At 40.5% G+C, this 26511-nt stretch overlaps 1 protein-coding gene across 1 annotated transcript in view; it reads left to right on the top strand.

Moving 5' to 3' along the window:
- LOC133555140 (midasin-like) overlaps window positions 1–26511 on the top strand; it is a 45190-nt gene that overhangs the window by 8883 nt on the left and 9796 nt on the right. Inside the window, exons 2-4 of the mRNA XM_061904656.1 lie at window positions 17119–17228; window positions 20026–20151; window positions 24508–24614. Of these exons, the coding sequence (XP_061760640.1) occupies window positions 17119–17228; window positions 20026–20151; window positions 24508–24614 (343 nt within the window). The remainder of the gene's footprint in view (window positions 1–17118; window positions 17229–20025; window positions 20152–24507; window positions 24615–26511) is intronic.

Genomic DNA, 26511 nt, shown 5'->3' with positions numbered 1-26511 from the left:
AGACCGTGTAGTATTTTATACGTAAGTAGTAAAACCTTAAAGTCACATCTTAAGTGCACAGGAAGCCAGTGCAGGTGAGCCAATATAGACGTAATGTGATCAAACTTTCTTGTTCTTTTCAAAAGTCTAGCAGCCGCATTTTATACCAACTGTAATCTTTTAATGCTAGACATGGGGGAGACCCGAAAATAATACGTTACAGTAATCAAGGCGAGACGTAACAAACACATGGATAATGATCTCAGCGTCTTTAGTGGACAGAATGGAGCAAATTTTGGCGAAGGCCGTTTTAGTAACGCTTTTAATGTGTGGCTCAAAGGAGAGAGTTGGGTTGAAGATAATACCCAGATTCTTTACCGGGTCGCCTTGTTTAATTGTTTGGTTGTCAAATGTTAAAGTTGTATTATTAAATGATGACTATGAGAACCTTGGAGAGGGCGAGAGCAATGGATGTCGAGCGGGTCTAACACGATACTGTGAAAGTTCAATCCATAATGGATCCAACACAGCCGCGAGACACCAGTCCAAAGCGGATCCAACACAGCAGCGAGAGTCCCGTCCACAGCGGAGCCAGCAGGAAACCATCCCAAGCGGAGGCAAATGTATTTACTCTAGAATTGTCAACACGTGTTAACTCAGCAATACTTTTTTTTTTTTTACGAAGTATTTATTTATTTCGAACGTAGATGTTTTTTTCACCCGAAACGTGATAGAGATCATGTCAATGCATCATCATCAGTCGTTGTCAGTCCACTGCTGGACGAAAGCCTCAGCATGTTTCTGCCATTTTGCGTACTTTTCATGCTGGTTATTAGCCCACACCTTCCACGCTGGCTTTGTGTGGGTTGGAAGGGGTATTTTATATCAGATATCCTTGTCCTAGACTAGTTGCCTTACTGGGCTGTTGAACTTAGTCTGTCCTGTTTGTTGTCCGCGCCCCACTTACCCAGGGACCCGCTCAGCTTTATGGCGCTGACCACCCGCCAGTCACAAGAGAAGGTGCAAACGGTTCTTTGTGTGCATTTTATAGACGTTAGTTGGGACTCACTAACCCCACACAACCTCCCATCTCATGCCTGGATGTAGTTTAACGTCATACCCAGGACACAATGCATAAGCCAGTGCAAAAATGTCCTTTCAAAATACACCTATCTGAACTTGAGGATTAAACTAAAAAAACGTTCAATATGACATGCATTCAAGTAAAACATGTTTTTAAAGTTTGTGTATGACATTCTGACAGTTAAATTGCAAAACACAGTACCGTATTTTTCAGAGTATAAGTCTCTCCGGAGTATAAGTCGCACCTGCCAAAAATGCATAATAAAGAAGGAAAAAACAAACAAATATAAGTCACACTGGAGTATAAGTCACATTTTTTGGTGGAAATTTATTTTATAAAACCCAACAGCAAGAATAGACATTTTAAAGGCAATTTAAATTAAATAAAGAATAGGCTGAGAAAGTGTACGTTATATGACGCATAAATAACCAACTGAGAACATGCCTTGTATCTTAACGTTTGTTTTGATTAATTGACACTTTTATTAGTAGATTGCACAGTTCAGTACATATTCCGTACAATTGACCACTAAATGGTAACACCCGAATAAGTTTTTCAACTTGTTTAAGTCGGGGTCCACATTAATCAATTCAATATTATAGTAAGACACATTCAAATAACTGTAACATATAGAACAGGGGTCGGGAACCTTTTTGACTGAAAGAGCCAAGAAGCCAAATAATTTAGAATGTATTTACTTAAGAGCCATATAATATTTTTTTAACGCTGAACACAACTAAACACGTGCATTTTTAAGTAAGACCAACATTTTTAGAGTATAATAGGTCTCTTATTCTTTGTAATAACATTGTTAGTCTGAAGCTAACTGTGGAGGGGGCGTGGCTTGCGGGCCTGCAGCGAAGTGGGGTGTTGCCAGGATCGGCCTTGAAATCAGCGACAGGTGTGTAGATGGCCCACCTGGGCCTTGTTATCTAATCATCTGTCGCTCTGTTATAAGCAGCAGCCAGGAGGAGAGACGGGGTTGGGGCTGGGGCTGGAGCCAGAGCGCGAGCGAGAACGAAAGAGAAAAAGACAATTGCTGGAAAGCAACTGAGAGACTAATTGAAAAATAAAACAATATTGTAACCCTGAAACAGGCTCTCATGTCGGTGCTTGGTGGTTTGATGAACCCCCAGGAGGGCAAGCCCCACACTAACCAATAATAAATAAATAACTTCTTACCTTTAACGCAACTTCTTGAACAGGTGTGGTAGAAAACAGATGGATGGATTAAAATGCATGGGAATGTTTTATAATTTGAACTTTATTTTTAACACTTTGATTACCAGCGGAATTATTCATTACTTATCGTGTTAAGCAATGTCAGCTCAGATTTATCCGAGAACCAGATGCAGTCATCAAAAGAGCCGCATCTGGCTCTAGAGCCGTAGGTTCCCTACCCCTGATATAGAACATGCTATACGTTTACCAAACAATCTGTCACTCCTAACTGCTAAATCCCATGAAATCTTATACGTCTAGTCTCTTACGTGAATGAGCTAAATAATATTATTTGATATTTTACGGTAATGTGTTAATAATCCCACACATAAGTCGCTCCTGAGTATAAGTCGCACCCCCGGCCAAACTATGAAAAAAACTGCGACTTTTAGTCCGAAAAATACGGTATATTGCTTGTATTATGACAAGTGGTTTCTTCCGGGAAGTGAAAGCCAGTGGGGTTCAACCGAGCTACAATGACTGTTGTACAGCGAGCAGCTTCCCCAGGTGGCCTATATCTTCCTGCGAAAAACAGATATGAGCAAACAAATCTAACAATGCAATGGAATAGATCCCTACTTTCTACATATATATAAAAAATATTTGTCGAGTGATAAAAGATTTTTCGTCTGTGCAGTTCCCAAACATATCGGACCATCGTAAATGGTAAATGGGTTGTACTTGTATAGCTGTTAGAAAGGTTCCCAAACTCTGTGCTACTTAAGAGACTATTATCAGCAGTCCACCTTAAGAGCGCAAAGCATTGTGGTGCACGCTCTTTCATTCTAACCAAAACAGAGCACAGAGCGGTGAATGCCCGTCATTTACATTTGCTGCCTGTATATATATCTACAACTTGCAAGATTGTAGAGCACTGCGATGTCTGGTGCGTCACTGACGAACGTAAGCTCATTATATAGTTGTTTGGCACGCAGCGTGCCTCGTTTACAGCGTCTAGACAATGTATTTCATGTACCAGTCCTTTATCTCTTCAAAGAGAGCATTTTTGGACATTTTGTGCCAGGGTACATGTAAGCGAGCACCTTATCCTGCACGGCAGGTCACAGGCACCACGTTTACGTGCCTTCTGTAGCGTACAGTGACACCTTGTGCTCTAGTTTAGTTTAGTCCACTAAAGACGCTGAGATCATTATCCATGCGTTTGTTACGTCTCGCCTCGATTACTGTAACGTATTATTTTCGGGTCTCCCCATGTCTAGCATTAAAAGATTACAGTTGGTACAAAATGCGGCTGCTAGACTTTTGACAAGAACAAGAAAGTTTGATCACATTACGCCTGTACTGGCTCACCTGCACTGGCTTCCTGTGCACTCAAGATGTGACTTTAAGGTTTTACTACTTACGTATAAAATACTACACGGTCTAGCTCCATCCTATCTTGCCGATTGTATTGTACCATATGTCCCGGCAAGAAATCTGCGTTCAAAGGACTCCGGCTTATTAGTGATCCCCAAAGCCCAAAAAAAGTCTGCGGGCTGTAGAGCTTTTTCATTTCGGGCTCCAGTACTCTGGAATGCCCTCCCGGTAACAGTTCGAGATGCTACCTCAGTAGAAGCATTTAAGTCTCACCTTAAAACTCATTTGTATACTCTAGCCTTTAAATAGACTTCCTTTTTAGACCAGTTGATCTGCCGTTTCTTTTCTTTTTCTTCTATGTCCCACTCTCCTTTGTGGAGGGAGTCCGGTCCGATCCGGTGGCCATGTACTGCTCGACTGTGTATCGGCTGGGGACATCTCTGCGCTGCTGATCAGCCTCCGCTTGGGATGGTTTCCTGCTGGCTCCGCTGTGAACGGGACTCTCGCTGCTGTGTTGGATCCGCTTTGGACTGGACTCTCGCGACTGTGTTAGATCCATTATGGATTGATCTTTCACAGTATCATGTTCTCATAGTCATCATTGTCACCGACGTCCCACTGGGTGTGAGTTTTCCTTGCCCTTATGTGGGCCTACCGAGGATGTCGTAGTGGTTTGTGCAGCCCTTTGAGACACTAGTGATTTAGGGCTATATAAGTAAACATTGATTGATTGATTGATTGATAGTTAAGACATTGAAGTTCAGTTAAATGTTGGGATGATGTTGTTTGAGTGTTTGGTTTGATGCTATCCTGTAATGTGTATGGCAGGGCTTACTGTTTACTGGTGAAGCTAATGTGTACTAAATTCCAATTATTACCGGTATATGCCATATTGTGTATCCATGATATATTATTAAACTAAGGTGATATGTATTATTACTATGTAGGCTATGGTATTCTATACTAATTGGTTATGATGTTCTTATCTGTTTACTGCAGAACCACCAATACTTACCAGTGTTGTACCATTCAGACAATCCAATGTAACCTGCCATGCCTGTCAACCTGCCTACTAAACAAGTAAACTGCCATATGCCAAACAAACTGTCCTGTCCATTGTGTCCTGACCGACGCCCCGGAAGCGAATGAGACTACCTTTGTAGAACCATAGAGTCCTTTATAACACTCCAGAACAATAGCGCGTTCCTACCTTCAAGGTAGGGGTGGGCGATAAATCGATTTTCTCGATATATCGCGGGTTTGTCTCTGTGCGATATAGAAAATGACTATATCGTAATATTCGAGTGTACGTTCTCACGCAGTTGTTTTTAGCTGCGGGCATTACACTGCAGGCTCTTCCCACTCCTTCTTGTGTCTCCTTCTCACAGTGTAAGCACAGGTTCTTACATAGGTCACATACTGTCACGTCTTACGTCACTTACGTATACGCCCTCCCCCAGCAGAGAAGTGGCAGCGTGGCTAACGTTAGCTGTGATGCTAGCGGAGTGTTGCGAATGTGCGAAAGAAGATGCGAATCTGGTAACAAACGAAGGAAGAATTAATTCCCAAGAAACACAGCAGGGGGTCCATCGTCTGGCGGTGGTTCGGCTTCAAGTGGGAATATGTCGAATAGACAACTTTAATTTGTCAAGTGTGGGGCACAAGCGTTGCTACCAAAAGTAGCATTACTGCTAATATGTAGCATCATTTGAAAAGTCACCTGCTAATAATTTTGATAAATAAGTTTTGGTCAATTGACGTAGTTGTGATTTCCTTCTCTGCATGAAAGTTTAAAAGTAGCATATATTAATGCAGTATGAACAAGAATGTTTGTTGACACACGGAATCATCATCCTGCTGTGATTATATGCATCAAGTGTTCATTCAAGGCTAAGGCAAAATACCGAGATATATATCGTATATCGCGATATGGCCTAAAATCAATCAATCAATCAATGTTTGTTTATATAGCCCTAATTTACAAATGTCTCAAAGGACTGTACAAACCATTACGACTACGACATCCTCGGAAGAACCCACAAAAGGGCAAGGAAAACTCACACCCAGTGGGAAGGGAGAATTCACATCCAGTGAGACGCAAGTGACAATGCTGACTATAAGAAACCTTGGAGAGGACCTCAGATGTGGGCAACCCCCCCTCCCCCTCTAGGGGACCGAAAACAATGGATGTCGAGCGGGTCTAACATGATACTGTGAAAGTTAAATCCATAGTGGCTCCAACACAGCCGCGAGAGTTCAGTTCAAAGTGGATCCAAAACAGCAGCGAGAGTCCCATCCACAGGAAACCATCTCAAGCGGAGTCGGATCAGCAGCGTGAAGATGTCCCCAACCGATACACAGGCGAGCGGTCCATCCTGGGTCCCGACGAGCGGTCCATCCTGGGTCTCGACTCTGGACAGCCAGTACTTCATCCATGGCCATCGGACCGGACCCCCTCCACAAGGGATGGGGGGGGGGGACAGAGGAGAAAAAGAAAAGAAGCGGCAGATCAACTGGTCTAAAAAGGTGGTCTATTTAAAGGCTACAGTATACAGATGAGTTTTAAGGTGAGTCTTAAAGGCTTCTACTGAGGTAGCATCTCGAACTGTTACCGGGAGGGCATTCCAGAGTACTGGAGCCCGAACTGAAAATAAAAATATCGCAATATTAAAAAAAGGCCATATCACCCAGCCCTACTTCAAGGTACTCAAAAGCGCTTTGATACTATTTCCACATCCACACACACATTCACACACTGATGGCGGGAGTTGCCATGCAAGGCCCTAACCACAACCCATCAGGAGCAAGGGTGAAGTGTCTCGCTCAAGGAGACAACGGACGTGACTAGGGTGGTAAAAGCTGGGGATCGAACCAGGAACCCTCAGGTTGCTAGCACGGCCACTCTACTAACCGCGCCACGCTGTCCCCATTGTGTGCTCCAGACATCATTCTACATGACAAAACAGAATAAAACTTGGAAAAGCATGGAGGTCTACAAAGTCTTTGTGTGTGGTTGGTATCAAGACTCTTCCCGATAAATATGCATAGTAGTAGTTTGTGTCTCCAGTCATGTTTGTTGCCTGCCCTTGCCGTTGCACGCGCCGTTTATGAGTATGCATGTTTTTCCCTGTCTTTATCAAAATATAACTACAGATGCCAACATGGTGTACGTGCTGAGAGTAGGGCTGGGCAATATTGGCTTTTATTGTTATCGCAATATTTTTATGCCATATTGCGATATACGATATATATTATGATATTTTGCCTTGGCCTTGAATGAACACTTGATGCATATAATCACAGCAGGATGATGATTCTATGTGTCTACATTAAAACATTCTTCTTCATACTTTTAAACTTTCATGCAGAGAGGGAAATCACAACTAAGTCAATTGACCAAAACTGTATTTATTAAATACTCTTCATTCTCTCACGGGTGATTTTTTTTAAATGAAAGAACAAATGAATAGTGTTGCTACCTTTTTGTAGTAACACTTCTGCTGCATACTTTGCATATTTCTGTTGTCCGCTGAATATCTTCCCTCTTGAAGCCAAACCACCGCCAGATGATGGATCCCCTGCTCTTTATTTTGGGCATTTAGTATTGTTTTTCCTCCATTTGTGATCAGTTTCGCACCTTCTCTCTCTTGTATTGTCACAAGCTGCACGACCTGCCTCAGCTTACGTTAGCCATGCTGCTAACTCTCTGCTCGGCGAGAGCGTATGAGGCTAGACACGCGACAGTAGGTGACGTATGTAAGAAGGCGGGCTTGTTTTACGTCTCTGTGAGAAGGAGGGACGAGAAGGATTGAGAAACGCCAGTAATGTAATGCCCGCAGCTAAAAGCAACTGTGTGAGAACATATAATCGAATATTATGATATAGTCATTTTCCATATCGCACAGAGACAAACCTGCGATATATCGTTTATATCTATCTATCTCCTAGCCTTAGCTGAAAGCTTCATTCATAATTGCTGCCTTTGGTAAAAGTTTAACTGTTTTAGGTTTTGCTCACATTGAATGTATTTTATTTAGGCTCACTGTCACACCTATGGATCATGTTTTGTTTTGTCAAATATGTTTTGATTTTGGACATTCAGTCACGTTTTGCACATCCTGGTTTTGTTTGTTTCCATGCCAACCTATTAGTTTCCACCTGGCCCCCTTAAGTCGCGCCCCGATCCTCAGCCTCTCACACCTGTTTTCTATTACCACAGCCAGTACTTAAGTCATCTGCTTTCTGTTCATCATTCTGGGAACTTTGCTATTTCCATTCTGATTCATGCCTTCACGATTACCTGCTACGCACCCTGCTATCCATGCCCCTTGTTTTGGTCACAGTAAGTGTTTTTGTTTGAGTTGTTCATAGTTCTGCCACAGTGCAAGTTTAAGTTTATAGTTTATCGTCTTTCATGCCATCGAGCAGTTGTTTTGTCTTCCTGTTTGTATTTTTGTAGCCAAGTTTTGTACCTCTTTGTGAGCGACCGTAGTTTGTTTATTTTTGTATTTAGTATTCCAAATAAACCATGTACTCACAGTCTCGCCTGGCTCGTCCTGTAATCCCTCTGCATCGAAGGAGTAAACCAAATCAAAGTCCAACCCTGACACTCACCGAGTTGGTGCTTTCTGTAACACTCGTGGCGAAAATGTGTCTTAAGAATTACGAATAATATCAAGTTAATAGTAAATGGGAAATACTAAACGTTAAAGGTCAATCAAACAAACCTTCAATGCTGCAAACTCTGGTATTCTTCAGCTCTGTACCCTTGTACTGGAGTGTGTGGTACTTTTGTCGTCTTTTTTCATATAATTTTAGACTTAGACAAACTTTATTGATCCAAAAGGGAAATTGTTCTTCTTCTTGCACTCTTCCGCCATTCTTGATAAACTTTGGAGGAACTCTCAAGGAACGTTTATCTTTTTCAATATTTAACCAGTTCGTACCGCTGAAACAACGCAGGCACAGGGCATGTTTCTTCGAGAAAGGCTAAACGGCGCCCAACCCATCAGGAACAGACGAGCGGCTTGACCACCACGCAATTTCAATGAGCCGGAAGTGACATCATTTTGAATCCAAGCAATACATAGTTTTAGGTTAGTTAAAATTATGCAAGGAAATCATTTTACTACGATTAATCACCATAATTCGTGTTTTTTTTTAATATATATATTGTTTGACATAACTAGTTTGTGCTAAAATAAAGTAAAAAACAAGCATTAAAAGCATAGTATATAATATGGATAGTGTGTATACCATAATTTTAATGTTATATTAGTGTTTTGTTTTAAGAATGACATACTCTGCTGTGGATGTGGAAAATGTTTTACTGCAGGAAAGGTTGAATGGGCTGTGGAAAAACAAAAAAATACAAATTTAGGGGTTGTGGGGGAAAATGTGGAAACAGATGAGTTGAATGTTTTGGTGTTAGAATGGTTTCAATTGATTGAGAACTGTGTCAGTAGTTGAGGGTAAAACATGGGGTGGAATAAGACTGACACAAAATCATTTTTTTGCAGAATAACAGTCTATTAGCTTTAGCATTTGCACAAATATGAAACTATGCGAATCAAAAACTGTTTTTGAGTACGTGTTTATTTGTTCAGTGTTAATTTCTGTAGTACCAACATCTATCTTCAATGCCAAAACTTAATGGCATTGCTGTTGCTTCATATTCCTCCTCACTGCCTTTCTTTTATCCATACAGTTCTATGTATACTGTATCCGTAGTACACTATACAGTGTTAAGAGATACAGTATGTGTGAACAGGCCAGGGTGTACTGGGATGAATTTCAGCTGACTCATGACTAGAGATGCATGTATTGGTACTGGTTCCTAATTAGGTCGGTCCATGAGGACCGTGGAGATTCCGGACTGATGATACTGATATCGGTCACAAAATGAAAACAAAAGGTGATGGGGCAGAAACGCACACCGTATAGGGTAGTCAATAAGCTGGAACCTCAGTTGTCGGCAAGGGGAAAGGCCAGGGCACACTGAGCCAAGAGAAAGTCCACAAAAGAGATATCCAATCCACCTCAGGAAGGATGGGAAAAACACACAAAGGTTAGGTGCATTATAAAAAGGCAAAAAATATACCCGGACTTGGAGGTCAAGCAACGCATGCGAGGTGGAAGGACAGGTAACACTAACCAGCAAGGCACAGCTGTCTGTGCCGTGCTTAAGTAGTCCACGGACTGATTGGTTGTGGGTGAGACCCTCGCTGAGGAAGAATGAACTGAAAAAAAAGGTACAACAGGGAAAATGCAGGCACAAAATAAAAGGGAAGGCAGGAGAACAAAAAAACACAACATGACCGACATAATCATGACACACTCTCACATTCAGTTAAAGTTAAAGTACCAATGATAGTCACACACACTAGGTGTGATGAAATGTTTCCTCTGCATTTGACCCATCCCCTTGTTCACCCCCTGGGAGGTGAGGGGAGCAGTGGGCAGCAGCGGTGCTGCACTCGGGAATCATTTTTGTTGATTTAACCCCCAATTCCAACTCTTGATGCTGAGTGCCAAGCAGGGAGATAATGGGTCCCATTTTTATAGTCAACCTACCGATCTCAGGGAGTACACTCTAACCACTAGGCCACTGTTCAGCTGCTACACATTAAACACAGCTTGAAATGATAAGGAAGCAACACCACACAAAAGTTTGTCACGCAAAAATATTTCCTCCTCAAAGTCATGCACGCTGTGTCAGTTTGAAGTGAACGCACTTACGACGAGTCACAACTGTGTTTTATCAACCGTCCTCCTAGCGATGCAATAATCCACAGGCCAATATTAATCCACTCAAAAAAGTGAAAAATGTTGGTATAATTACCGTATTTTTCTGACTACAAGGCGTACTTAAAATAATTCAATTTTCTCAAAACCCGGTGCGCTTAATGTACGAATTACTTTTGGTACATGGTGAAATGATAAGTGTGAGCAGTAGATGGCAGTCACACATAAGAGAAACGTGTAGACTGCAATATGATGGCAGTCACACAAGAGATACGTGTAGACTGCAATATGACTCTAGTAAACAACACCAAAATGTTTTAGTACGACTTTGGTAAGCTATGAAGCCCCACCGCTTGATGGATTGTACTGTGCTTCAACATACCAGTATTATTATAGTGTGTGTAAAAGGTAAGACATATTATCCGGCGTTTTTTTTTCGCAATATTATGCAAAAGTCACTTTTCTTACCTTCTGGTACCTGCTGATCTGTATTTGGGATCTGCATAAGTCCTGAAAATTTGCGCGAGTCCGCCTTTGTAGTCCGTGTTGACACGGTAGTCAATAAACTACTTTTTTTTTCCATTTCTAATATAAAGTAGTGTAAAGTTCTTACTTATATCTGTCAGTATACTCGCCATGAAGGCGCTAAAACATACCGGTGTAGTAAGTTTACATCATTCACCCAAAGAACTTTAGTTATTAGAAAGCTCCGTTTTTTCACGGGACACATTTCCAGTGTTGTTATTACACTAGTGAGCCACGGATGAAGAGATGCTGCTCCGTTAAGTAAAGTCTGAATGTCATTAAAATCTTTTGACAATTCTTCTACCCCCGTCCTTGCACGCTACACCGCTACAACAAAGATGACAGAGAAAAGAGGATGCCGAAGGTGAGCCACGTAAATTAGACCGCCCACAAAACTGAGCATCCTGAAGCGACTGTCAGAAAGCGGCTTAAAACATAATCTATGCAACATTTTGACCAAAGAACCACAATTACATGTTATGTAGACCACAAAGAAGTGTTTTCAAAGTAGAAAAAAATAAAAATATGACCCCTTTAATACAGCCTATGCGCCTTTTGTATGAAAATAGACCTGACTAGACCTGTTCATCGGCAGTGCCCCTTATAATCCGGTGCGCCCTATGGTCTGGAAAATAAGGTATCCATAAAGTTGCTTTGAAGCAAGATAGCATTTACTGTGACTGACAGATCTTTAGTCGCCGTCAGACGTCACTCCATTCCAGTAAAATACATCTTAATGTGTTTCAGTTCGTTCTGTCCCTTGACCACAAACTGGACGATCGAGCATTATGTTTACTTACTGGGTCTTTTTGTTTATATAATACACACCACACACATACATCGATAGCTGTCAACACTCAATCTGGCTTCTGGTCCATCACTCAAATACGTCCATGTTCAACATAGACCCAAATCACAATTCCAATTGTTACCAAATGCACACCCACATAACATGCTAATTGATTGTATTGCTTTATATGATATATTTGATATGATGTATCATGTAAAAGGTATGTTCTATGCACATGTTCCATGCCATACATAAATAACGTATAACGCTGATTGTGGTCCGGATAATGATTTGGTTAGTTATGTTCTGTTAGTTTTTGACTCCTTTAGTTCCTGTTTTTGTGCACCCTTGTTTTTTTTAGTTACCATGGTTACTGATTATTTCTACCTGCCTCTGATTAGTGTTCGGCACGTTCACCTGCTGCCATGCACTAATCAGAGAGCTATTTATTCACGTTGCTCGCCACGCTCGGTCTGGCGTCATTGTTCGCTTCATGTCTGGTTTCAAGTTCATGCTAAGCGTTTGCTTCATGCCTTGCCACGTAAGTCTTGTTTGTTTCATGCCACAGTTCCCTGAGTATTGCTTGTCCCTAGTCCATGCTAAGTTTAGCTTTAGCTCCAAGTGCGATCAGCGCGTTGTGCCATCACCTTGTGTTCCCTTTTGTTGGTACCATGTTGAGAGTTGAGTACTGGAGTGCGTGGCACTTTTGTCATCTTTTTTCATATAATTTTAGACTTAGACAAACTTTATTGATCCACAAGGGAAATTGTTCTTCTTCTTGCACTCTTCCGCCATTTTTGACAAACTCTCGAGGAACGTTTATCTTTTTCATTATTTAACCAGTTCGTACAGCTGAAACAACGCAGGCACAGGGCATGTTTCTTCGAGAAAGGCTAAACGGCGCCCAACCCATCAGGAACAGACGAGCGGCTTGACCACCACGGAATTTCAATGAGCCGGAAGTGACGTCATTTTGAATCCAAGCAATACATAGTTTTAGGTTAGTTAAAATTATCCAAGCAAATCATTTTACTACGATTAATCACTATCATTCGTGTTTTTTTTTGTATATATATTGTTTGACAGAACTAGTTTGTGCTAAAATAAAGTAAAAAACAAGCATTAAAAGCATAGTATATAATATGGATAGTGTGTATACTTTTATGTTAATGTTATATTACCTGCACGCTTTGTCCAGAATGGTTCGTCTGCATTTTGGGAGAACAAACCCTGCAGTAAGCTGTGCAAACCCCGTCCTGACACTGATTGTAATTAAGTGAAGATGGATATGTGTGGTCTTTACAAGAAGATGATATCATTGCATTTCTCCTTGAACTACACACATAGTTGTGTAAGACTTTAAAAAAACAGGTGTTTATAAAAGACTTTCCTCCTTTGAGATGTTATAGTACATGATGTTCAAGGTGTTCAACCTCTTGTGCTAATATAAATGCTAAATGCAGTTTTCCAGATCTTTATTTCCACAAATTATGTTTAGTATCGGTAAGAGTACCGATGAATGTATCGATAAGGGTATCTTATCGATAAAATCTTAACGACAAGTTAAGACATCCCTACTCATGACCCCGAACAGGACAAGTGGTATGGCTAAAGGAATATATGGGTATACAGTATGTGTCTACTGTAGATACACCTTGTTGAAAATTGTGTGGTGATCTTTGATCTGACTGAGACATGACGGACACTTAGACTTAGACAAACTTTAATGATCCACAAGGGAAATTAACAACAGCTGATATCATCTTTGAAGCTTTTTACAATATTCTGAAGAAAAATCCCACAAAAAGACCAAACAATCCCTTGCTGCACTTAATGGCTTGGTAAGTTTTTTTTTTTTTTAAACAACAAAATATATTCTGATACTGGATATATTGTATCAGACTACTTTTTACCTCAGGTAGCAAAGCCGAATACTTTTTGTCTGACTAATTTTAAAGCAGTTGTTGCTTTGATTGGGAAAGTCGAGGTTGGTTGTGGGTGGGTGTACCGTTCTAAATATCGAAAAGGATACCAAGACTGATATTGGTTTTTGGATCTATACCAGCGTGGTACTTTTGTTGCAGTTTCTTGACGATACGTCAAGCAAATGATGATTGTCCTCAGAGTTCACGGGAACGCAGTATCTCTCCTAGTCCGTGCAAACACAGCACCTCTCACACTTCCCAATAGAAATTATTTTTAATGACATTTTTATATGCTTTTATTATATTGTTGCTTTTTTTTGTTATTTTTCTTTATAAATTGCGTGCGGTTATTTCACAATTTTTTGTATTCAGTTAGAAAAACTGTTTTATTTGCAGAACATCTTTTTCCTGTGTTATCATTTTTACATTTCACTAACGAGAGGCAAAAATCACAAAATTATTTAATGATCATGAGATTTCAACTCAGAGTCGATACCTTCAGCTGTTTTCGTAGATTGACATCACAAGAAGTACAGAAGCACTCTGACAATGTTATCGAATCAGTCACACGCGGATGACACAGCCATGGTCGGGTGCATCAGGAGTTTCGGAGCCTGGTGAGGGACTTTGTTGTCTGGTGCCACAGGAACCTCTTGCAGCTCAATCCGTCAAAGACCAAGAAGCTGGTCATTGACTTTGGCAGGTCGTGTCCAAGGTCACAACCTATTGTGATCGAGGGAGTCGAGGTACAGACCGTGGTTTCATTCAAGTACCTCGGGGTTTGGGTGGACAATAAGCTGGACTGGACTGTTAACACGGACCACTTGTACAGGAAAGGACAGAGCAGGCTGTACTTCCTCAGGAGGCTGCGCTCCTTCAACATCTGCAAAAAACTCTTGTGGATGTACTACCAGTCTGTGGTTGCCAGTGTTCTGTTCTACATGGTAGTGTGCTGGGGGGGGCAGTACATCTAAGAAGGACACCTCCAGACTTGAGAAACTGATCAGGCGGCCCGGTTCTACGATCCGAATGAAACTGGACTCACTGGTGACGGTGGCACTGAAGAGGACTGTGGACAAACTGGATGATGCCAGTCACCCCCTACCATGAATTGATTAACGTGGACCCCGACTTAAACAAGTGGAAAAACTTATTCGGGTGTTACCATTTAGTGGTCAATTGTACGGAATATGTACTGTACTGTGCAATCTACTAATAAAAGTTTCGATCAAACCCTCTGCGGACCGTTATCAGTAGCCAGAGGAGCCTGTTCAGTGCTAGACTGCTTCTTCCCAAGTGCAGGACTAATAGACTCAAACACTCCTTTGTCCCACACGCCATTAGACTGTACAACTTCTCTCTGGGGAGGGAGTGCTCGGATGAAAGGGGATGCAAAAAATAACAGTGCAATACTTTTTCATAACATGGTCACTACTGCCTAGTTTCTCTTGTTATATTCCTATTTTACTGTTATATTTTTTTTCTCATTGTTGCTTTTTATTTTTATTCTTATTGTAATATTTTACGATTTTTTTTCCATTTATAACCCCATTATTTACTTTTTACTGTTTAATTGATCTCAACTCTGTACACTGCTGCTGGAATTTTTAATTTTCCTGAAGGAACTCTCCTGAAGGAATTAATAAAGTACTATCTATCTATCTATCTATCTATCTATCTATCTATCTATCTATCTATCTATCTATCTATCTATCTATCTATCTATCTATCTATCTATCTATCTATCTATCTATACTGGATATATGCAATTGGAAAGATAAGTGGTGTTTATCATTCACAATCCTTATGTAAGACAAAAACCCATAAGCTTGGCTTTTTTTATGCATTCAAAATCATGAAATAAATCACCAACAATTGAGTCAACAGATCGAGGGAGCTCTGTTGCTCTCTCTCTTTAAAATACTTTCAGAAACTGCCAACAATATTCCATTTACATGTCGTGACCTGAAAATTAACCAAACATGAGCAATATTGTTAATATAAGCTCCAATGCAGATGGACTATTTTAGCGATGTATTGATAGCAGTGAGCTAATGCTAGCTTACGCTGCAATTGTTGCCTGCTTCTGCTTCGTCTCAAACTTGCTAAAAATAAATTATAGATTTTAAATGAAGCAGCTCTTACCTGGTAGTAGACAAATGTGGCCATGGTCTGACAGGCTGGTCGACTTTGACCCCACCATATGTTTCCTGCAGGAACTTTTTGTGGGGATTGCGATTGAATCTTTATCTAAACAGAATTATATGAACGTCACTTACAGTTAGTTTGCATGTTTAAAGTAATTGCTCATCCTCTTTCTGATCTGGCTCAAAAACATAAGATCCTGGATAATATTGTAGCGTTGGACGGGATTCTCTAAGAGACTCTACCCAATAACATCAAAAATTGCTGACATGTTGTACGATCATTACCAGTTTTAATGATGATGTTAGTTTTGAACACACCCACACAAGTGAAAGCAATGCGTACTTAGTCAACAGCCCCACAGGTCACACTTATGGTGGCCGCATAAACAACACCAAAACTGTCACAAACATGCACCCCACTGTGAATCACACCAAACAAGAACAACAAATGCATTTCGGGAGAACATCAGCACCGCAAAGCAACAGAAACACAACAACACAAATACCCAGAACCTCTTGCGACACCAACTCTTCCGGGACGCTACAATATTTTTTCTAAAAGTAATAGTTGTTGGTTCTCACAAAGTCTTCTAGATTAGCATTAATGTTGATAGGGAAGGGATCTTTAGTTCCTACCACTATGTCACACGATCCCGTGACTGGTTTCCTCATTATCTCTCGAAATGGTTCGAGAATCTCTGTAAGATTGATGCTATTTTGATCATATCTACTCATTCGCAATCTTTGAAAGTCTTTTGGTGCCATAAACCAGACATAAGTGATAATAGCTGGAATATAGAGGAAACTTGTTTATTCCACCCTACTGGTACTTTAGCAGAGAATGAGCAAGGAACATAACCAGTGAACTTATCTTTTGGCCAGCATACTGTAAATATGATATGCATAAATATATGCGTGGATGTGAAAACCAACCTCAAAAGGAATATTTAACAACCATGTAACTAGTTAGCTAGCTAATAAATAAACAATAGCTTTCCCTTTCCTTTTTTTTAAAGGTGACTATATGGTTGGAATAAATTAATTGTGTAAAAAACTAGAAGACAAATAATGAGAAGCTGAAGATGTACTATTTGACAAGAAAAACACAAAAAGTATTGTAACCTTAAGTTTAGCTGTCCTACTTCAGAGAACACAATTTAATTGAGCTCTGATCCCAATTCTGTAAATTTCCATACCACAATTTAAGTGATATAATAAATGTGACAACCAACCCCGTCTCACTCTATAACTCATGTATTTTTTTTTATTTCTCTGTGTGTACGTGTGTTCAAATGTGTGTTTGTATGTGCATGTGTGTGTGTTTATGTGTGTGTGTGTGTGTGTGTGTGTGTGTGTGTGTGTGTGTGTGTGTGTGTGTGTTTATAGGCAGGGAGCGATGGGGAGAGCATTGGGAACTGTCCTTTCTCTCAGCGACTCTTCATGATCCTCTGGCTCAAAGGGGTTATTTTCAATGTCACCACCGTTGACCTCAAGCGGTAATGATGTCACCGTCATTATACATCATAGGATAGGACAGAATTGATTTTTCCAACGATAGGGAATTTATGTGGTTGCAGTGCAGATACAAGAAGTCGTTATCATGAACATGTTTTGGGGGAGTTGGCTCATGTTTGCATGAAAAAAAATGACTGTAAAACACAGAATGAATGCCAGTACATATAAGAAGAGTATTTAAAATAACACAAAGTAACAACAGAAGGTATGGGCAACACAACACCGTGAAACCAAATACATAACCAAAATGAGTTCTCGAGACGTTTTCCTGCATCCCGTCATGATAGACATGTCCACTAAATTCCATGCCAACGAGAAAAACAGGTGGCACATGCTAATTTTTTTCCAAATTTAAAAGACGGCGCATTTTGTGGTTTGTGTTTGGGAGACGAAAGTAGCGTTAGCAGACAGCTATTATAATGGCTAAAACTACAGTGGAGTCGAACAACAGTAAGCATGTAAGAAAAGATCAAAAACTGTATTTCTGATCTCAAAATATCTCAAACTCGCATTAACTGTAAAGGCCTACTGAAATGAGATTTGCTTATTCAAACGGGGATAGCACTTCCATTCTTTGTGTCATACTTGATAATTTTGCGATATTGCCATATTTTTGCTGAAGGGATTTAGTAGAGAAAATCCACGATAAAGTTTGCAACTTTTGGTCGCTAATAAAAAAGCATTGCCTGTACCGGAAGTAGCAGACGATGTGCGCGTGACGTCACGGGTTGTGGAGCTCCTCACATCCTCACATTGTTTATAATCATAGCCACCAGCAGCGAGAGCGAGTCGGACCGAGAAAGCGACGGTTTCCCCATTAATTTGAGCAAGGATGAAAGATTCCTGGATGAGGATAGTGAGAGTGAAGGACTAGAGAAAAAAAAAAAAAAAAAAGGCGATGGCAGTGGGAGCGATTCAGATGTTATTAGACACATTTACTAGGATAATTCTGGAAAATCCCTTATCTGCTTATTGTGTTACTAGTGTTTTAGTGAGATTATATGGTACCTGAATTACCATGAATTGATTAACGTGGACTCTGACTTAAACAAGTTGAAAAACTTATTCGGGTGTTGCCATTTAGTGGTCAATTGTACGGAATATGTACTTTACTATGCAATCTACTAATAAATGTATCAATCAATCAATCAATCAATCTGAAAGTCGGACAGGTGTGGCCACGGGTGTGGTGACCACCAGTGTCTCCGGTGGGAGGAGGTAAACTCCGCAGCTGCAGGAGGACGCAAGTTCCGCTCATGTCTACGGTAGGAGCCGACCTATTACCGCAATTTTCTCACGGAAACCGGCCGGTTGACATGTGGTAGAGAACCATGTTCGCTTGACCGCTCTGTTCCATAGTAAAGCTTCACCTTCAAGAGTGTAAACAATGAAACACCGGCTGTGTTTGTGTTGCTAAAGGCAGCTGCGATACACCGCTTCCCACCTACATCTTTCTTCCTTGACGTATCCATTATTAATTGAACAAATTGCAAAAGATTCAGCAACACAGATGTCCAGAATACTGTGTAACTATGCGATTAAAGCAGACGACTTTTAGCCGTGAGCGGTGCTGGAAGAACATGTCCGCTACAACCGGTGACGTCACGCGGACGCGTCATCATTCCGCGACGTTTTCAACAGGATACTTTGCGGGAAATTTAAAATTGCAATTTAGTAAACTAACCCGGCCGTATTGGCATGTGTTGCAATGTTAATATTTCATCATTGATATATTAACTATCAGACTGCGTGGTCGGTAGTAGTGGGTTTCAGTAGGCCTTTAAAGAAGTCGAGATGAATACAATGCATCTTCTATAAAAGCAGCCTTTTTGACTGGCTGGCAATTTTGGTGGCGAGGGATCAATTATCGTTTACATTTGGCAAATTGATACATGAGGATATGAACCGGTACTTAAAAAAACAGCACACTAATTAAGTTTTAAGACAATGTCTCTTTTATTTTGACATATTAAGGATTGTTCTGTTCTATACTATTGTATTTTATTGTGTTCCGTTCAAATTTTGTGACGTTCAAGTGGAACAGTAATTTAAATAGTCAATAGTAAAACAAAGATAATTAACTATTAAATAAAGTTACATGAAATATAATTCCAAACAAATTGTATTAATCATCACATTAATCGTGGAAAAAAACGATCAACAATATGATTTACTTGAGTGGCTGGACAGCACAGATTAGAATGAAAATAGTGAATAAAAAAACTAAGAAAAAAACAAACTTGCTTAGTGTTATCATGTTCATGCTCATTATTTAAGGGTTCCTGAATGCACCTCACTTGTTGTAACCATGATTGGTGCATAAAGACAAAGTTGTACGCTATTTTACCTTACACAAAACTATCGCCGTCAAGCACTTGTTGCATTTATTTAGCATCAAATGAGGCAAAGATAATATTTATATATTTTTTTGTCTGAATATTATGGTTTATGTCGGCTGCAGGGCTATTATAAAACGGAAAATCAGACATGTCTTCACAAAACTTGGTTCATACCTTCAAGAGACTAACAAGCAAAGTGTGTGTCAAACGTGTGCAAGACTGGTTGCCATCGAACAAAATGTCTTTGCAGGACTTAACAAATAATCATCCATAAATCAATGAGCATGTGAAGAAACTTGAAGTATATCTGTATGATATGTATGCTAGTATACTGCATTCCTCAAAGTGCCTTGACCACACGTTATGTTTTCTTGCATGTATGATTTATGTGTAAGATATTTGATTGCAGTAACACTGCCCTGGTTTTACATGTTGTCAGGAAACCTGCAGATCTGCAGGACCTCGCTCCTGGTACCAACCCTCCATTCATGACCTTTAACGGTGAAGTCAAGGTGGACGTCAACAAAATAGAAGAGTTCTTGGAGGAGAAACTGACCCCGCCACGGTACGCAAACACAAGTGCACTACACAGTAATAAGAGTGGAATAGCTGTCCATTTCTACAATAAGTATTTTTGTTGTAATGCCCAAAATCAAGACTATTATAGTTTTATGGTCCACTAACAGTCTATTGTACTGCAATGTTATGTTTTTGTGTAGGATTGAGCCCCGAGATGTTGAGGCCGAAACCAAATCGTCAAAAAACTACAGTGCCAGACTTATTTTTTTATTTCTTTATTTACTTCCTTTCCAGCTCTCTTATTTTGGTTCCACTTCCTGTTTTGAGTTTCTCTTGCAGTGACTTCACGACTGCTTCTGAACACCGTTCTCACCCCCTGCTCTTGATTTGTCATCAGTGTACTCACTTGTCTGTGATCACTGATCAAGAGGCTTTATATTATACTTGCCAACCCTCCCGGATTTTCCGGGAGACTCCCGAAATTCAGCGCCTCTCCCGAAAACCTCCCGGGACAAATTTTCTCCCGAAATTCGAAACTCGCCCCCTCCAGCTCCATGCGGACCTGAGTGAACACAGCCTTTTTTCACGTCCCCTTTCCCACAATATAAACTGCCTGTCTGCCCAATGATGTTATAACTGTAAATTGATCGAGGGCGAGTTGTTGGTTTCCTATGTGGATTTATTGTTATGCAGTTTCATTAACGTCCTCCCAGCGCGGTAACAACACACAACAACAGCAGTCACGTTTTCGCCTACCGTAAAGCAGTTCGTCTGCCGTAAACAGTAATGTTGTGACACTCTTAAACAGGACAATTCTGCCATCTACTGTACATGCACCGCAACACCTCCAGGCAACTTCAACCCTTTACTGATACCCTCCTCCATTCACAACCCATCTCCCCGGATTGTAAATAACCTAATGCAAATAATCAAATGTATTTTAAATGTATATACTTGTTCTTATGCTATCTGAACTCACTATGTTCTCTGCTTGCTGTACATATCCTACTAAGTCACACCTACACTGTTTCAATGTCCATTTCTCTGTCGATGTCTGAAGTACCAATATCATCCCACTCCCCGGATTGTAAATAATGTAAATAATTCAATGTATATACTATGATGATCAACTTGTGTGATGACTGTATTATGCTGATGGTATACAGTATATTTGTACCATGAATTGATTAACGTGGACCCCGACTTAGACAAGTTGAAAAACTTATTCGGGTGTTACCATCTAGTGGTCAATTGTACGGAATATGTACTGTACTGTGCAATCCACTAATAAAAGTTTCAATCAATCATGCATATGTGACAATAACATATACGGCTTTTAGAGAGTGCAGTGCACAACTGCTCACACAACAGCTGTAAATATACTCCTCCCCTCTTAACCACGCCCCCAACTACACCCCGCCCCCCCAATTTAATTAAAATAAACTAACTTAGTCATGCATATGGGCAGAACGATTCATGCAATCTACGATTTGAATATTGTTATGGTTTTGTGACATTGTGTTTGTTTCTGTGTACATTGTTTTTAACATCCCAAAATACCATAGATACCAATACTCCATTACTATTACTACTATTTATCAATTGTGGTTCTCATATTGCATTAGCACAATGTTTTTCTGTGCTTTTGGACAATAGGTAGTAATAAAACTTGTCAAAATGCAGATTATCAGCCACTTTGAAGTCATTTGGGAACTGTTTGGCTCTTGGAAGTAAGAGATGAGTTCTATAGTTTTTTTTTTTATCGCGCACATGTGTTTGAGGTGGCCACTTCTAGTCCCGGAAACAGGCTCGAGAAGGGTGAAGGGCGCTGGCTAAAGGCTAGCGTGGCTCCATTGAGGTGAGGGAAAGTTTAGTTTTGGTTTAGTTTAGTTGTGAAGAGGTCCACATGTCCCTGTAAGCACGATTTCCCAATACAAATTGTTTTCATAAACCAGTGGTTCTTAACCTTGTTGGAGGTACCGAACCCCACCAGTTTCATATGCACATTCACCGAACCCTTCTTTAGTGAAAAATAAAATGCTTACATTTTTTTTTCAAATTCAAGACAAGCTTTTAAGTTTTTTTTACTAGTGCACAAAATGAACCGTGCATGAAAATCACTTTGTTCAAAGAACAAAACCAACACAGTGCAGGAACTCACAAGAAATTTCACACTTGCAAATCAGATGGAAAAATTAGAGCGAATATTGTTTGGGGGGTATCCATAATTTCACTTTTTTATTGTCATTCAAATTTTTAACTTTACAGTACAGATAAGCCGATAGGGAGAAGTTTTTATTTACACGATTGATTGATTGAATGAAACTTTCATTAGTAGATTGCACAGTACAGTACACATTGCGTACAATTTACCAGTAAATGGTAACACCCGAATAAGTTTTTCAACTTGTTTAATTAAGTCGGGGTCCACGTTAATCAATTCATGAGTCTGGTGTGTCTTGACCTCTGCGGCGGAGGCTCTGCCGAACACCTATGCCGACTTACTGAACCCCTAGGGTTCGATCGAACTCAGGTTAAGAACCACTGTCATAAACATTTTTATCTAAATTAGTTCCCCTCTGGGATTCAATCTATTCTCTACAGCAAGGGTAGGGAACCTATGGCTCTAGAGCCAGATGTGGCTCTTTTGATGAATGCAGCTGGGTCTCAGATAAATCTTAGCTGACATTGCTTAACACGGTAAGTAATGAATAATTCAGTGTCAAAAATAACATGTAAAATATAAAACATTCATCCATCCCTAGGGGGGGTTACCCACATCTGAGGTCCTCTCCAAGGTTTCTCATAGTCAGCATTGTCACTGGCGTCCCACTGGATGTGAATTCTCCCTGCCCACTGGGTGTGATTTTTCCTTGCCCTTTTGTGGGTTCTTCCGAGGATGTTGTAGTCGTAATGATTTGTGCAGTCCTTTGAGACATTTGTGATTTGGGGCTACATAAATAAACATTGATTGATTGATCCGGTTTCTACCGCACCTGTTAAAGAAGTCGCATTAATGGTAAGAAGTATTTTATTTATTGTTGGTTAGCTTCAGAATGACAATGTGATTAAAAAGAATAAGAGATTATTATTATCCTTTAAAAATGTTGGTCTTACTTAAAAATGCACGCATTTAGTTGTATTCAGTCTTAAAAATATATTATATGGCTCTCACGGAAATGCTTTTTAAAATATTTGGCTTGTATGGCTCTCTCAGCCAAAAAGGTTCCCGACCCCTGCTCTACAGCCCCCGAAATGAGCATGACAGAACTCATTTAACGAACAACTCACTTAGCATCCAATAGTGCACAAATACAACAATCAGGTGTGAATACCAGTTTCGAATAAAACAGACCAAGTAACTGTTTATTTCAGATTCACCAACTTCGATCAATTTGGATGGAATGTATTTTACCAGGGTGATTGATTGACAAAAGAATGACAATACGACCACAACAAATCGACCTTCTTGACAAAGCAGGCTTATTCAGTGTAACAGCGTTTGAATAAATGTCCTCTGCAGTGGATATTCGTGTTGGCTATTCCTCTAATTCTTTTGTCAGAGCCAGACATTTGGTAAAAATAACCGTTGTACAAATACAAATGTCCACTGCAAGACATTTGGTTCTCAGGAAAACATTTATTTTAACGCTCTAACAGGTGGGGTCTTCTTCTGGTCCTTCTTGATTTTGTTGCTTGGGGTAGCGTGGTATCTGGTTTGACCATATCTTCAGGATTAGGTGTGTTTAGCTTGTAAAATCTCTCCCTAGGATTATGCCATTTTTACAACCCTTTTTTGATGATAAACTTATTTGGCGTGTTTGCTCTGTAACCATCCATTTTTTACCGCTTATTCCCTTCGGGGTTGTGGGGGACGCTGGTGCCTATCTAGGCTACAATCGGGCGGAAGGACGGTGTACACCCTGGACAAGTCGCCACCTCATCGCATGGCCAACTCAGATGGACAGACAACATTCACACTCACATTCACACACTAGGGCCAATTTAGTGTTGCCAATCAACCTATCCCCAGGTGCATGTCTTTGGAAGTGGGAGGAAGCTGGAGTACCCGGAGGGAACCCACGCAGTCACGGGGAGAACATGCAAACTCCACACATGAAGATCCCGGGATAGGACCCAGGACTACTCAGGACCTTCGTATTGTGAGGCAGACGCACTAACCCCTGTACCTTCCCTGCTCTCTAACCAACATGCGCTATATCTATTCCTCAGGCTACAAGGGTTCTCTTTTCTCTAACAAGTACACTTCATAATAGTTGATAAGCAGATCATTGTTTAAAAATATTAAATCTAGTGTTTTACATGATAGCATGCAATTATTTAAGGAATATATCACTTCAGTGGGCAGGTTTCATTCTGTTACATGTTGTGTTGTCACCAGCTACCCTAGACTGGCATCCAAACACCCTGAAGCCAACACAGCCGGCATCGATGTGTTTGCCAAGTTCTCTGCTTACATCAAGAATGCCAGGAAAGACACCAATGAAGGTAGGACACACAGAGCTTCTACAGTACAGTTGATCAAAATCCCTGTTAAGGTCTGTCCAAGCTGCACCCAGGAGCAAAGAGAAGAAGCAGTGCAGTATATGAGAAGATTGATAATCTTATGTTCAGGGCCGTACCAAAAACTAATGGCACAGGAGGAAGTAGCCTGTGCTATGAAATACTAGACAACTGTATAAAACAAAGAAGGCAAGCAAAGGCTGAGCAAAAACAGAGACTAAAGTAGCAAATTCAAGAATACTAGAAATACTGTACTCAGAGGAAACTAAAGACTGGCAAATATCAACGGTGAACGAACGAGATTCAAGTTTGTGTGAGGTTCACAGGAGAACCTCCTGCGTCGTAGGTGAAAGCAATCAGTTAAAGAAGCCTGATGGTAAATGTCTTCAGGTGCGGTCAGCTTCTCCTTCCTTTCAACAGCGCCATTGTTATTGAGGAGACAGAGAGAAGGAGTAAGTACAGTGGGGCAAAAAAGTATTTAGTCAGCCACCGATTGTGCAAGTTCTCCCACTTAAAATCATGACAGAGGTCTGTAATTTTCATCATAGGTACACTTCAACTGTGACGGACAGAATGTGAAAAAACGACGAGTTGAGTTTATACCAAAAAGTTCTATTTTGGTTTCATCTGACCACATGACATTCTCCCAATCCTCTGCTGTATCATCCATGTATCCATTTTGGTATAAACTCAACTCGTCGTGTTTGGAGGAAGAAGGCTACTGAGTTGCATGCCAAGAACACCACACCTACTGTGAAGCATGGGGGAGGAAACATCATGCTTTGAGGCTGTTTTTCTGCTAAAGGGACAGGACCATTGATCCGTGTTAAGGAAAGAATGAATGGGGACATTTACCGTGAGATTTTAGGCCAAAACCTCCTTCCATCAGTGAGAGCTTTGAATGGTTGATCAAATACTTATTTTCCACCATAATTTACAAATAAATTCTTTAAAATTTCTGCAATGTGAATACCTGGATTTTTCACATTCTGTCTCTCACAGTTGAAGTGTACCTATGATGAAAATTACAGACCTCTGTCATCATTTTAAGTGGGAGAACTTGCACAATCGGTGTCTGACTAAATACTTTTTAGCCCCACTGTACATCTAGCTGCACATGCAAACACTCTAAGTTGTGGCCATTTTAAGTCTAAAGCCTGGTGTAAATTCTCGCGTCACGTAGCTTGCATAAGCAATGCGTCGCGCCCTCTACCCCTGCGTACCCTCCCACAAGGCTGGCATGCACCGTCAAAAAGACCTAAATTTGTGTCGCCGTGTCCTTAACTTACAATAGTTATTTAACAGTTTTACTTGCTTGATAGCTCTCTCTTGTCCCATGTCCCGAATGTCCGTATAGCGTTGCAAATATTAGTAATAGCGTCCTCTGCCGCAACTTGTTCAGAAGTTGCACAGTCAATTTTTACAAAGGTTTATCAGTAAAATATCCATTAAAAGTAAACTGCTGATTGTGAATGTTTAGCTCCGGTGTAGACAAAGATGTCGATGTTGTGGTTGTCGTCTTTTGTCACTCTTCACAAGAAGGAAACAATATATAGTCAACAACAGCTGCAGTTGCTCCTTCTGGAGACACTGCCCCTTAGTGTTTTGAAATAGAATTACAAGTCGGGCGCCACCCCTAACGGAAGAATCATCATTATAAATACAACAAGATGCAATCGGGAGGGACGCAAGCTATGCGACGCCAGAGTAGATTCCAGCCTTAAATTGGGCCCTCTTTAAGTCTAAGTCGCGCCTATTCTAAGCTGCGCCCCCTAAAAGATGTGCCCACAGGGGTGACGACAAAGGAAAGGAAAGCCTGTCTTAAACGGAAGTAAAGTTGGAGAGACAATACGTAACACAAAACTCATAAATAAATTTAAAA

Source organism: Nerophis ophidion, linkage group LG06 (assembly GCF_033978795.1).
Source record: "Nerophis ophidion isolate RoL-2023_Sa linkage group LG06, RoL_Noph_v1.0, whole genome shotgun sequence".
Taxonomy (NCBI): domain Eukaryota; kingdom Metazoa; phylum Chordata; class Actinopteri; order Syngnathiformes; family Syngnathidae; genus Nerophis; species Nerophis ophidion.
Note: the sequence above shows the minus strand (reverse complement) of the source record. Positions and strands in the feature narration are given on the sequence as shown.